Genomic DNA, 12,494 nt, shown 5'->3' with positions numbered 1-12,494 from the left:
GTCTGATGTTGTTCCTGGGATCTGAGGGAGCAGTGGCTCAAACAGATCCCAGGAACAACATCAGACATCTCAGTCCAGAAATGTGCAGTTCTAGGCACAGCCAAGATACTGCGCAGAACCCTCAAGCTCCCAGGCCTCTGGTAGAGGACCCGAGCTCAGAGGATGAAAGAGACCACCCACGGAGGGTGAGAAGGGAATTTTTTTTATTTTTTTTTTATATATATTTCTAAGCCTTGAACATGTCCATCAAGACAAACAAAGAACTAAAAGCTAATAGGCAGAGTTGTCCATTTAAAGAGACATGTACACATACATGGACATACATAAACATTCAGCCACGAGAACTGGTTGTGACGGAATACACTGATAAAACTACCCATTAACAAACTGTTAAAATATTAAGAAAAAGATGTCCCTACATTCAATGAGTACTTTTAAAAATTAAATAATATTGAACATCTTTTCATGTTGGTGTAATTTGGCAATATACAGATAAAAACTGCTTTGAATTGTTTGGTGGTATATTGCTTAAGAGCACGACTATTAATGAAGGTTTTCTTTATGCGGTCCTCTAGAGTCTAAAGGGCCAAAATAAATAATCGTGGCGGGCCGGATTTGGCTCCCAGGCCTAGGGTTTAACACATTTGCTCCAGATTTTTACGTTGGTTTTAATTAATAATCAAATTTACAGTGAAAGTAATCACTTCTGGCAGAACAGGAGCAGGCTGTCTGTTTCAGCAGATCTCACTTACAGTTCAGTTGTCTCTTTTGTTATTGTTTTACTTTCTGTTGTCAAATCTAAATGTGAATCTTCATGCTCCAGCTTGTTTGTGCACTTTGCTTCTGGTACGCCTAAATTCCCTTTAAGTCTATTCTATTCTAATCTATTCTATTCTATTCTATTCTATTCTATTCTATTCTATTTTTGCGTCAGTGGAAGATTTATTACAACACTTTTCAACAATTAATAAATTCCTGTTTTGGGCAGATCTTGAAAATCAGCCAGTAACAAACCAGTTACTACACATATTATCTAGTTATTTTAGAGCTCTCATTGTACCCGGTATATCGAGAGGACATGTCAAGAGGTCATCTTGGCGATTTTTACATGACAAGATTGTTTAACCCCAGTTCTGAAGAGCAAGGCTATGTTTCTCTAACAGTGTGTATTTTATATTTTGCTCAAGCTTTAAATCAAATACATTTTTAACAGTAAACATAATAAATATGATTCCAAGATGTATCAAAAGTTACAAAACCTTTCCCTTTGAGTCCACTCCAAGAAGCGCATCCTCCAGGATCTGCAGCGCCTCCTCAGCGGTCGAGTGGACAAATGTTCCCCTGCAAACGAACCTAATGTCGGTGACAGACTTCTGAGAAGTTTCCATGTTTCCACCAGAGCAGCGTAAATGTGCAAACAGAGCCGAGACGAAGGCTGCCTGCAGCAAAAAATCGAGTTATATAGGCAATCCACCCCCGAGGAGGCGTTCTTATTCACCTGACCGCAGAGACTATCCGCAGCCAATCAGAAGCAGCGTGGAAGCCTGTGTGGGTGTGGGTGCGTGTGTGCGTGCGTGGCAGCATGAATTCGTTGTTTATCATAAGTTACAGTGATCAGCGAGTTTCATAAGTGTGGACGTGCCAATTTCCGTTTTTGCAAGTTGGGGGAAAAGTAACTTGCATAGTTCAGCCCCAAATTATGACAGATTTAGGTGTAAAGTAATATTTTAGTTTGATCAACATGTTGACAAAACATTGCAGTCCCTGCAAAAAAAAAAAAAAAAAAAAAAAAAAAAAAAAAAAAAAAGCCAAATATTCAGTGGATATGCTACACGGCGCATACTTTTCAATACTCTCTACAAACAATCATTGTCTATTATGTACTACTACTTTTCTGAGAAACAGAATATTTATCAACAAACTAAATGCTTGAAATGTAACCATCTGTCAGGAATGAATCAATACAACAAATACATTTCATGCTTTAAACTGAAAAACAGAAATGATGTAACTTTCCTGTGACACCCTCATTGACAGATATTCTGGTAAAGTTACCAACAGAAGTGGCAATCAGCAGTAATCTAAAAATGAAGCAACAGGAAGATAAACCGGATGACATATTACTTCATTTTAAAGAACAACTTGCTGTCGGTGGACAATCAATAAAATAAATAAATAAAAAAAATAGTTTTATCAAAGTCTCAATTTAAAATCTTGATCTAGCATTAATTAAACATCATTAAATATTAATCATTGTACTACAAAATTAAAGTGCATAGTTAAATTTGTCTGGCATTTTCACATTTGCAACCTTTGACTAAAGCCACTGCTAGCAAAGAGCCTCAAAAAAGATCTAATTATACAAAGGTATCAGTCAGCAGAAGGATATGGGGGGGAAAAAATCCACAGCATTATTTACTTACAGCAATACACTGAAAACAGTCAATAAGTGGAGAAAATATGGGACTTCAGTGATATTACAAAAACTGGATGTTTTCTCCAAAATGAAAGAAAGGGCAAGCTTAAAAACTGCTGAGGGAAATTAAAGTTTTGAAATGGCTTAAACCACAATCCAGACTCCAGAACCATATTCAACATAAAATCTATGGAGTCACCTGAAGATGGGCGAGGTCTTCATGGTCTGATTGATAACTTTTGCAATTCATAGAGATGGAATCCTTTTCTAGAAGACTGAATGCTGAAATTTAAACAAAGGCTGCTTTAAGCCAAGTGTTGGCTTAATAGTGCGCACACTTACACAGGTAAGTGGTTGCTGCTTTTTATCAAACTTTTCCTTCAAACATATTTGTTTTTAAGTTTATTCGCGCATGAACAATGTCAAATTACACGAAAGAGACTTGAAATTATTGATCATGTTATTTTTTACATCACAAATGTCACAAATGTCAGTGTCTGGCAAAAACGCCAGACATTGACATTTTTGATTTACATTATATGTTTAGTCTATCGCCAGAAGAGGACATTCATTACTACAATACTGCACTTGCAGATATTTCATTGTATCTCACTAGTAGATTATATGTTCCTCTCGTTTTTTGCAGTGTTATTTAACCATATTTGGTGGAGTTTCATGACAAAGAAGCTTAAACTGTTAAGCTGCACTACAGCACAATGTCTCTGAGAATGATATCTTAGCCTTAATCATAGACTAAAATTGCTCAGTACTGGATCTTGTTCTCTAAACTTCAGGCTTAAAGTTGGGGTAGTATTTGTCACATGGAAGTTCCCCAGTAAACTTTTCCTTCTTAGTCATCTTCAGCAAGATCAAGATTTCAGTCATGAGTGTGTCAGAGAACCATGTGAGGACATCAGGCTGTAAGTAAAAGTGCGTCCCATGAGATCCATGACTAACGCGGATGTTCGTCTCAGTGTTGCTCCCTGGTGAGGAAATAACTTTTTAATTTACCGAGCCCACATGACGTATGAGAACATGTGTTTATTTTTGGAAATGGAAGCATCCATGAACAATGTCTAAGGGCACTGCGTTCTTACAGTAATTGTAAGAACAATTACAATTACTGTAATGTTAGTCCATGGATTCCAGTAAGTGTGTTCAGTCTGTTGCAATTGTACATTGTGTGCCTGGATGAGACCTAAAAAAACAAGAAGAAGCAGAGAAGGGATGTTGATGAAGATCTCCCTGACAACAGTTTGTGAATCATGCAACAAAAAAAAAAGATATCTCAGCCGTTAACACAAACTACAGAGCCTTGCTGTTTATATTAGTTTTTGTGTATTTTGTCACATTACAATCACAAACCTTAGTATAATCTGATGAAACCACATGTGTCTCACCGGCACAAAGTCGCACATAATTTGTGGGGTTGAAAAAAATTTGACACATAAAAAAAAAGACAATTTTCCATTTGTAATCAGGCCTCCAGTGCAAATCCTTTCAATGCGTTGCTGCGATTACAGATTCAGATCTGTCAGAGTATGTTTCAGTCAGAGTCCCACATCCAGACACTGACAATTTTCCCCATTTTTCTTTACAAAGTAGCTCAAGCTCAGTCCGATTTAGAGTATCTCTGAACATCCTGTTTGACATTTCGCCACAGATTCTCAATTGAATTTAGGTCTGGGCTTTGACTGGTCCCATTCTCACTCACGAATATGGATATGATCAAAGCCGTTCCATTGTTAGGGTTTTGGAAGTTTATTTTTGGAAAGTTAACTTTTTCCCAAATGTCAAGTCCTTTGCAGCCTACAACAGCCTTTCTTCCAGCCATATAACTCTGACCAGCTGTCCTGTCCCCGATGAAACTGCTATCCACGCCATCAACAGGCAAGATGTACTTTTAAAGATTAATTTCATGACTGAACAAATGCAATGCTCCAACTCAGTCCAAAATGTTGATAAAACATTAGAGAGATGCAGACTTTTTCCAGTAAACTTTGCACTTCTGGGCTCTATGTAAGGTTCCAGGTCTTAAATATGGCGGCATATATTCCTTGTAGTTTCCGATTTGTTTCTTCTCAAAGCTTTGGGAGTCAATCCTTGTTTCTCAACACATTTCTTGTGACTCTGTTGTTTATTTGGAACAAAATAGTGACCATACCTAAATATCTTGGCAATTTGCTCCATTAAAAACAGCTGGTCGAACTTGATTTGATTTTGGGTGTCCTCGTAAAGGGAAATGACAACACACCGCACTTTTCACACTTTTTATTTCAAAAAGAAGCTGGAGACTATTTAATTTCACTATTGTGCATTAATTTCTATTGTCCTATAACGTAAAATCACAGGAAAGTGATATGGCAATAAACAGGTTATATGATATGAAGGTACTGTTTGATGAATGTAGGAAAGAATTACTGAAAAAAAAAAGTTTTAGTTTGGATTATAATGTTTTCATAGAAAACTGGTTGCTAAAAAAAATCCTGTGGCCAGAAAGTTGAAAGATATCATTATAAATTATGAAAAAATTAAAAATTTTCAAACTACAAAACAAAACAGGGTCTTTCAACGTATAGGATTTTGCCATTTGATTGGTATTTGAAAATGTAAGTAAAACTAAACAATGTTTTAATAAAAAAGGAAATACTGAGATTAATGTAGATTTCAAGTTGTTTTCCTGCAACAACCAGCTTCTTTCTTTCATTTCAGCTTCTTAGAGGCAATAACAAAAACCTCAGTCAGTCTAAATTTTGAAAAACATAAAAACAAAAACATTAATCTTTAACATTTAGCAAAGAAACGTCTGGAAAAATTTCTGATTTTTTTGGTGAATTTTTCTGTTTCGAGTCCAAATCATCTTGTTCATCCTCAAGGTTGTCAAAATCATCATCATCATCATCGTCATCAGAGTTAAAATCTTCCTCTTCTTCTTTTCCTCGACTTTGTCCTTTCTTTTTCTCTTCATCTTCTTCTTCCTTCTTGTCTAAGTGTGAGTTCACCCTAAACAGGGGCAGAAACAGAAATTAATCTCTTTGTTTCGCTCATTTGCAGCAGAAAATGAGGACTGGGAATTTATTTATTTATTTTTAAATCTGGAAAATACTGAAAAAAAATAAATAAAAAAAATTCCTAAATTTTAGAACAAAAAATGTTTTTGTAGGAATTGAAATGAAGCTGAAGATATATACAATTATGAGCCACGTTGATTCAGTCATTTTTCCTCACAATCAGCGTTAATGTGTCTTATCGTCCAGAAGATGGCAGCCTTACACATGTTGCCACGCATCTCTGGCGTGAGGGCAAATGGTAAAAAAAAAAAAAAAAAGGACTTTACTGCCTTCAGACCAGACTGTTTTTTGTTTGTTTTTTTAAGAGAATTTAGGTCAGATCAAAACACAGAAAGATTTTATCCACTCACGGAATAATGATGTCTTCTTTCTTCCCACACTTGCAGCAGATCTCAAGCTGAAGCGAACAGGGCTTACAGACAATGTGATATGCATCCCTCACTGTCTTTTGAGAGCACTTGACACTGTAAAAGAAAAAGAAAAAAAAGAAAAAAAAACACAGATTGTAATAAATTAATTTCAGAAAAGATTTTATGCACACACATGACAATGAAATGTGCCAACGGTGTATTAAATGTGCCTGTTGGGTCCCTGAAGTCTTGTGTTGCTGTTTTTGTGACAGGCCAAATTTAGGCAGCAACCTTTTTTTAACAATGTGGAATCAGCACGCTTTAAAAAAGAAAAAAAAGTCCCACTTTAGAAATTGAATTTTTGAAAAGAAAAGGCAAATGTTATTGATCATTGACATCCATGCTTATTGGTCCTTCCAGCAGATAATGGGCTTCAATATTTTACTTCAGAAAAGGCAGATCGGCTCAACATCTCAACAGTCCGGACCGCTATCCAAACAAAATTTTATGTGAAATAATCATTTTTACCATATCTTTACTAACTGTGGGTGAGTCCAGATTTCTACTATTATAATTGTCAGACAAAACAATCCTTTCAATTATTTAAACCATTTTGAGAAATCAACGAGGGGCCTAAACGTACGTACTCACCACTTTTTGGGTTGTGTTAGTGGCTTGTATTTGTTGTACTTGACTTTCCACTCAAGAACACCCTTACAGTGTTGACAGAGTCCATCATGGATCTTTGAATTCGCCTTCTGTAGTTCAAAATCATTAACGAGACAATGTGGGGATATTAGAATGAGATGTAGTAATGCACAGTGCTAATCTAAATAGATGTATTCTAACAACTCATTCTGTTTTGGGGTGAAATTACTGCACAATTACTGTGGTCCTTTGTTGGTTTCTGGTTTATGATAGTCCTGGGCTTCGGTGCTTCTGCATCCCTTCCAAAACTAGTTGTGGTGTGTTTTTATTTTCCTGTTGGAAGTACCATCTAATCCAAACTGACACACTAAGAGGAAATAAAATTGGTTCACCACAGAAGTCTATGCCTATCATAAACCAGAAGCTAAAGAAGAACCAGTGTTTGTTGGAGTTATTAGATTTAAAAAACTGGACCAACTGCCAAGCATGGTGATGGTAGCATAATCCTAAGGGTTAGGTTCTAGATAGATGAGCTTAATTTACATTCAAACGGATCTTTACCAATTTGAGCCACTTTTTCCACTCTTTCTTCAATCAAATAAATAAGGTAACTGAATTGCAATTTACGAAGACATGATATGGTTTCTTTATTTTCAAGATATCAAGCAATAAAAGTAACCAAATGTTAAAAGAAGGCTACTGACGTACCTTCACTTGTGCAGTCGCTCCGTACTTGTCGTTTTTGAAGGCAGTGTTGTTTTGATGCTTCTGAGCTCGTGAGCGAGACACGTTTCCTTTCTGAGAGCTCATTTTATTTTCTCTTTAGCTAAACGACGTTGGTTTTGGTTGAAAAATCCAACAAGCATGCCAGCGGAGGAGAGGCTTAACCCGGAAGCAGTAAGGAGCACGTCACAAAACGTTTAGGGGTCAAAACACAGACCATTTTAATTAAAGATATTAAGATAAACAGTGTAGCCTATGGTTTTGCTGCACTAGTATATAATGTCACCTTTATTTATTATTTAAACTTTGGCGTAATAGGAAGCGTTTTTCAATGACGTCACCTGTTAGGTTGCAACATAGTTGCATAGTGAAAGCCCCGGTGGATGCAGATTGAGCTTTTTGTTCCAATAGTAATTTCTGATTGGCTGAACTAAACGTCAATAACATTGTCACGCTGTCGCACATAGATGTAGAAGAGTAGACACGGACACTGTGTCCCACAGCCTAGAGAAATAAAAATATGTCAGAGCGGGCGCCATGTTGTAAGTGGCAAGCCTGCCACTTAAAAAAAACTATCTTTGGGATAGTTTTTTTTTTTTTTTTTTTTTTTTTTTAATTTTACTGGTTATGGTGACACATTTTTTCATACATTAATATTAATTTTAGAGAACTAATAATGGTGTTTATTGAAACAATGTGAATAAAAGTACTTAAAGTACTTAACTAGCTCACCACTAAAAACTTACATTAACTTAAAAAAAAGTCTGATATGTTATTTTCAATAAGTATTAGTGGCTTCAAAGTGTCTAAATCATCTCTTGGTCGCTAGTTGTTTATAAGAACAGCTCCGTTGAAAGCACCTGGGTGCAATTAAAACTGAATGAAGATCAACATCAAATGTGTTTTTTCATAAAATAAACAATTTAAAATTTTCCCTTCAGGACAGTTTTTCATTCTTACTTTCTGGTTACATATTTTTTTACATTTGTATTAACCTACATGCATCATCTTTCCCATCACTTTGCTGCTCTCTGAATTTCCTCACTGGGGGATTATAAAGAAGACCAACTGAACATTGCAACAATCTACCTGAAATTAGGGGTGCACCAATAAATTGGACCCAATTTTATTCATTTAGGAAGATCAATTAATATTATTAATCTATCTTAGGAAGATAGATTAATTTGGAAGATCAGTGATCGGTCAATACTTACATGTTTTGAACATGACTGTTATCTGTACTCCAGTGGCATCACAGTCAACAGATTTCAATCCAATAGTGTAGCTTGGTCATGTGAAGGAACTGAAGGGATTGCGACATGGATGCACATCAACTGCATTATGTTGTCATATCAATATGGAGCAACAATCTCTGACCAATGTTTCTGAAACCTCTTTGACATAGATAGTTAAGGCTGTTCTGAGGGTTTAACCCACTTTTGCAATTCATCATTGGCCAATTTGTACTGACATTTACCATCTTTTATTAATCACACAAGTCTTGTTGGCTGCGCGTACTATTCACAATGTTATGTATAACATGCCCTGTTTTCAGTTCTGAAAACAGACACATTTGTTTTCAGAAAAACTGCAACAAAGCTGCTTCAGGTGTTCTGAAACACCTAAAACACCTTAGTAAGTGTCTCACCCCTATTGAAGAAGTATCTTTTGAGCAAAAGATGCTTTTTGAGAATCGTTTGCCGGTGCCTCTCACAATATGGCGGCGGTGTTAACGCCAGCGTTCGTCTACCTCCTCTCCGTCTATGTTGCCACTCTGCGGCGTCGTGTCGGACCTGCCCAACATTTCCTCAAACAGTCCACAAATGGTGGCCTGGCTTTAGCAAACTCCTCGCCATTGGTCCTCGCAGCTGCCGTCCCGACGCCTCGCCCTCTTCACAAGCGAAGTGATAACCAGAACGAAAGCAGAGATGTTTCGGAGCCAAGTGATACAGCTGTGAACTCTGTCGCGAATCGTTTCCGATTTGTTTTCCGGATTTTCAGACCCTTTGTGTTTTGTTTTGCTGTTTTTTTTTTTTATTTTATTTTATTTTATTTTTTACCAATGTCCTCGCTGAGGTTTGTCTACTTGGACAGCGTGAATGAAGCAGCCTTGTTGTAATTCTAGACCGTATGCTGAGAGAAAAGCGAGGCGGAAGAAAGAAAGAAACAACAACAGAAAAAAGAAAAAGGCTGTTTGGACCCGGAGGACGAAGCGCCTCGCTTCCGGACCTGTGAGGGGTATCTACACTCAACGTGACATTGATAACTGATAGGAGATAAAACCGAGGATAATCTGCGGCCGGGGATAGCCCCGACAATCTGCTGGCGTCGAAAAGAAGATAAATTAGTTTCCGTGGTGTGAATAAAACACTACACAGTGGCGACGCTGTCTCCAGGAAGAAAAAAGGAAGAAGAAAAAAGAAAACACCACGGTTCAGGTAACGTTGGCACAATCTATCTCTTCGTTTTAAAGAAAAGAAAGAAGAAGAAAAAACACTCCTACTGTGGTTTAGCAAACAGTCCTACAAATCTGACCAGATGCAACCCGGATGGAGAAGGACTGTGGGAAACGGACAGGCTTTTCCTGGGATTGGGCTCCTTTGGGGAAGCCACTTGAGTAAGATGCTGAAGAACCATCGTGCAGTTTTAATAGGGGACATTTATAATCACAAGTGGCTTCAAAGAGTCTAAATCATCTCTTGTGCTGCCAGTTGTTTATAAGAACAGCTTCAGCAGACTAGCTATTAAGAAGAGTTGAAAGCACATGGGTGCAATTAAAACTGAATTAGCTTCAACATCAGATGTGCTTTTCAAATAAGCAATGTTAGCATTTAAACATCAAAACGGACACATGGAGGAATGAAAGAATCATAAATTCCGATTAAAGCGCCACATACAAACTAATGTCTACATCTGGGCATGAAATTTTAGGGTTTCCTGTTCCTTTTTTTTTTTTTTTTGGTTAATGGTTTAGCTAAATGGATAACATCGCTGCCAGGCATTTTTTTAGAGTGCATTCGTTTATTTATTTTATTTTATTTTATTTTATTTTTTTTACCAGAGTAAAAGTCACATGTCTTTCATTCTTTCCAGCAGGGCCACCAAAGCGTGTAAAATAAGGAGAAAGATCTGGGAAACATGGCAGTAGATCCTCCTTACTGAAAATAAACTGTATCACACTGATTTCTTTATTATTATTTTGTGTGTCTGTGTTTGGCTGAAATTATATATATATATATATATTTTTTTTTTTCCAACTTGGCTATAGTTCTTAACTTTACGGCACATCTTACTTTATTCCAACAAAGAATCTGCTGCAGACTCACCTGTGGTCAGGATGTTGCCAAACGTTAAGTTGGCAGTGCAAAATATCAGGGAAACGTGTAACTGCAACGCTACTGCTAAATGTATAAGGTTTCCCCCAGAAAACCTGCTAAGCCCCGTGGTTGGATGGCAGGGCAGTCATTCATCCAGCGGCCCGTCTTTTTGAGTTAAAAAATGTTTAAAGCCGACAGGAAATTTGAAAATATCACTTGATTATTATGTGTTATTAAAAGATTGGAAGATTAATACCTGAGCACTAACTACAAAGTCTTAAAAATGCAAACATTAAAAAAAAAAAAACTTGCATAAATAAGCAATGCTTAGCCTGGTGGGGGCACAAGTAAAGCCTGGTGGCCTGCCAGGCTTATAATACACTGGGGGAAACGCTGCCAGTTTTTCTGGATCTCTTATTTTTTTTATTTTTTTTATTTTTTTTTCATCGCGGTTTCCTCATACCTTGTTTGTATTAGAGTCTTCTTAGCCACTAAAAATATACATCACATGGGTTCAGCACAGGTAGTTAAAGTTATGTGTTATTAGGATGCAGAATCTGAAAATGTAGCAATTGAAATGTGATATTTTCAAAGATATTGCATCCACACTGTTTGTTCTAGTTGGGACCTTGCAGACACTGATAATGCGGTGACGATTGCTTTCCAATCTTGAGCTCCTACTTCACATGATGTTTAGTCCATAGTCCATTGGCATATAATGACCGGCGGAGCATTTGCTATTTCAACCATTCAGATTTGTCAACGTTCATCCATTTCAGGACAATGACTACAAAATCTGTTGTACATTACTATTATTTCATGATGGAACTTTTGCACATGAAGGCTAAGTACTTCTACTTGCATTAAGCTTAAAACGCCATTCAAACCTTAAATGAAACAAGACTTGGAGCTATTACCAAACGCTGCAGGCTTTTAACATCTCTAATTGTATTTTTGTTTAAATGTGACTTTTCTTGCTTAAAGCTGATTAAATCACTTGCTCTACTGCTAAACTCAAATTCTACATAACAATTTTGGAAACTGTTTCTTCCTTACGCCACTCCTTTAACAATAAATCAACCATTCAAGCACCCAAACTCGGAGAAGTTGGTCCTCTTTCAGATACGATGACTTTCAAATAACTGTTTGTGTTTTGTTGTTTTTTTAAAGCTCTTAAACCACATTAATTGATAGCAAGAGAATGTAATCTGTTTCTAGCTTGTTCCACATAAGGTTAAAGTAATTCATAGTCCTTGACTTTTTAGCTGACAATTTAAAGATAACTATTTCTGTGTGTGTGTGTGTGTGTGTGTGTGTGTGTGTGTGTGTATTCCTGAAGTATGCACTGAATGTAAACAGTTGAATCCGTTTTAGTCATTGTTTCTCTCGCTGTCCCACTTTGAAGGATGAACCATCTAACCTTCAGTGAGCTATGTTGCCTGTTCTGCTGCCCACCGTGCCCCAGCAAGATCGCCTCCAAGCTGGCCTTCCTCCCTCCAGAGCCCACCTACAGCCTCATGTGCGACGAAAGCGGCGGCAGATGGACGCTGCACCTCTCGGAGCGGGCCGACTGGCAGTACTCGGCGCGAGAGAAGGACGCCATCGAGTGTTTCATGACGCGCACCTCCAGAGGGAACCGCATTGCCTGCATGTTTGTGCGCTGCTCACCCAACGCCCGCTACACTCTGTTGTTCTCCCACGGGAATGCGGTGGACCTGGGCCAAATGAGCAGTTTCTACATCGGTCTGGGCTCCAGGATCAACTGTAACGTCTTCTCCTACGACTACTCGGGCTACGGAGCCAGCTCTGGGAAGCCTTCGGAGAAAAACCTGTATGCAGATGTGGATGCTGCATGGCACGCACTGCGATCACGGTAAGGAGGAGAATGAGCGAATGAAAGGGGGAAGAAATCCTAAAAACAGATGTGTGTGTGTGTGTGTGTGTGTATATATATATATATATATATATA

At 37.6% G+C, this 12,494-nt stretch overlaps 3 protein-coding genes across 3 annotated transcripts in view; 1 reads left to right on the top strand and 2 right to left on the bottom strand.

Annotated features, from left to right (window-relative positions):
- Positions 1-1,445, bottom strand: part of gda (guanine deaminase) — a 10,256-nt gene extending 8,811 nt beyond the window's left edge. Inside the window, exon 1 of the mRNA XM_007563149.2 lies at positions 1,260-1,445. Coding sequence (XP_007563211.1) covers positions 1,260-1,388 — 129 coding nt within the window. The 5' untranslated portion in view covers positions 1,389-1,445. The remainder of the gene's footprint in view (positions 1-1,259) is intronic.
- A 3,227-nt stretch (positions 1,446-4,672) lies between these two features.
- cunh9orf85 (chromosome unknown C9orf85 homolog) lies at positions 4,673-7,586 on the bottom strand. Its single transcript, XM_007563103.2, has 4 exons — positions 7,194-7,586; positions 6,489-6,595; positions 5,838-5,951; positions 4,673-5,419 (listed from the first exon to the last, which is right to left on the bottom strand). The coding sequence occupies exons 1-4, from the start codon at positions 7,293-7,295 to the stop codon at positions 5,194-5,196; spliced, it is 549 nt and encodes a 182-aa protein (XP_007563165.1). The 5' UTR covers positions 7,296-7,586; the 3' UTR covers positions 4,673-5,193.
- A 1,314-nt stretch (positions 7,587-8,900) lies between these two features.
- abhd17b (abhydrolase domain containing 17B, depalmitoylase) overlaps positions 8,901-12,494 on the top strand; it is a 15,085-nt gene continuing 11,491 nt past the window's right edge. The window contains exons 1-2 of the mRNA XM_007563132.2: positions 8,901-9,646; positions 11,931-12,398. Of these exons, the coding sequence (XP_007563194.1) occupies positions 11,932-12,398 (467 nt within the window). The 5' untranslated portion in view covers positions 8,901-9,646; position 11,931. The remainder of the gene's footprint in view (positions 9,647-11,930; positions 12,399-12,494) is intronic.

The sequence above is a fragment of the Poecilia formosa genome, unplaced genomic scaffold (assembly GCF_000485575.1).
Source record: "Poecilia formosa unplaced genomic scaffold, Poecilia_formosa-5.1.2 Scaffold5, whole genome shotgun sequence".
Taxonomy (NCBI): Eukaryota; Metazoa; Chordata; class Actinopteri; order Cyprinodontiformes; family Poeciliidae; genus Poecilia; species Poecilia formosa.
This window is presented reverse-complemented; position numbering and strand designations above follow the sequence as displayed.

Excerpts from the sequence above, each read along its gene's own strand:
- cunh9orf85 (XM_007563103.2), bottom strand. The coding sequence starts at position 7,295 with ATGAGCTCTCAGAAAGGAAACGTGTCTCGCTCACGAGCTCAGAAGCAT. Across the intron at positions 6,596-7,193 it reads GAGCGACTGCACAAGTGAAG|AAGGCGAATTCAAAGATCCA; the intron begins GTACGTCAGTAG and ends TTTGAACTACAG. Across the intron at positions 5,420-5,837 it reads AAAGAAGACATCATTATTCC|GGTGAACTCACACTTAGACA; the intron begins GTGAGTGGATAA and ends GCCCCTGTTTAG.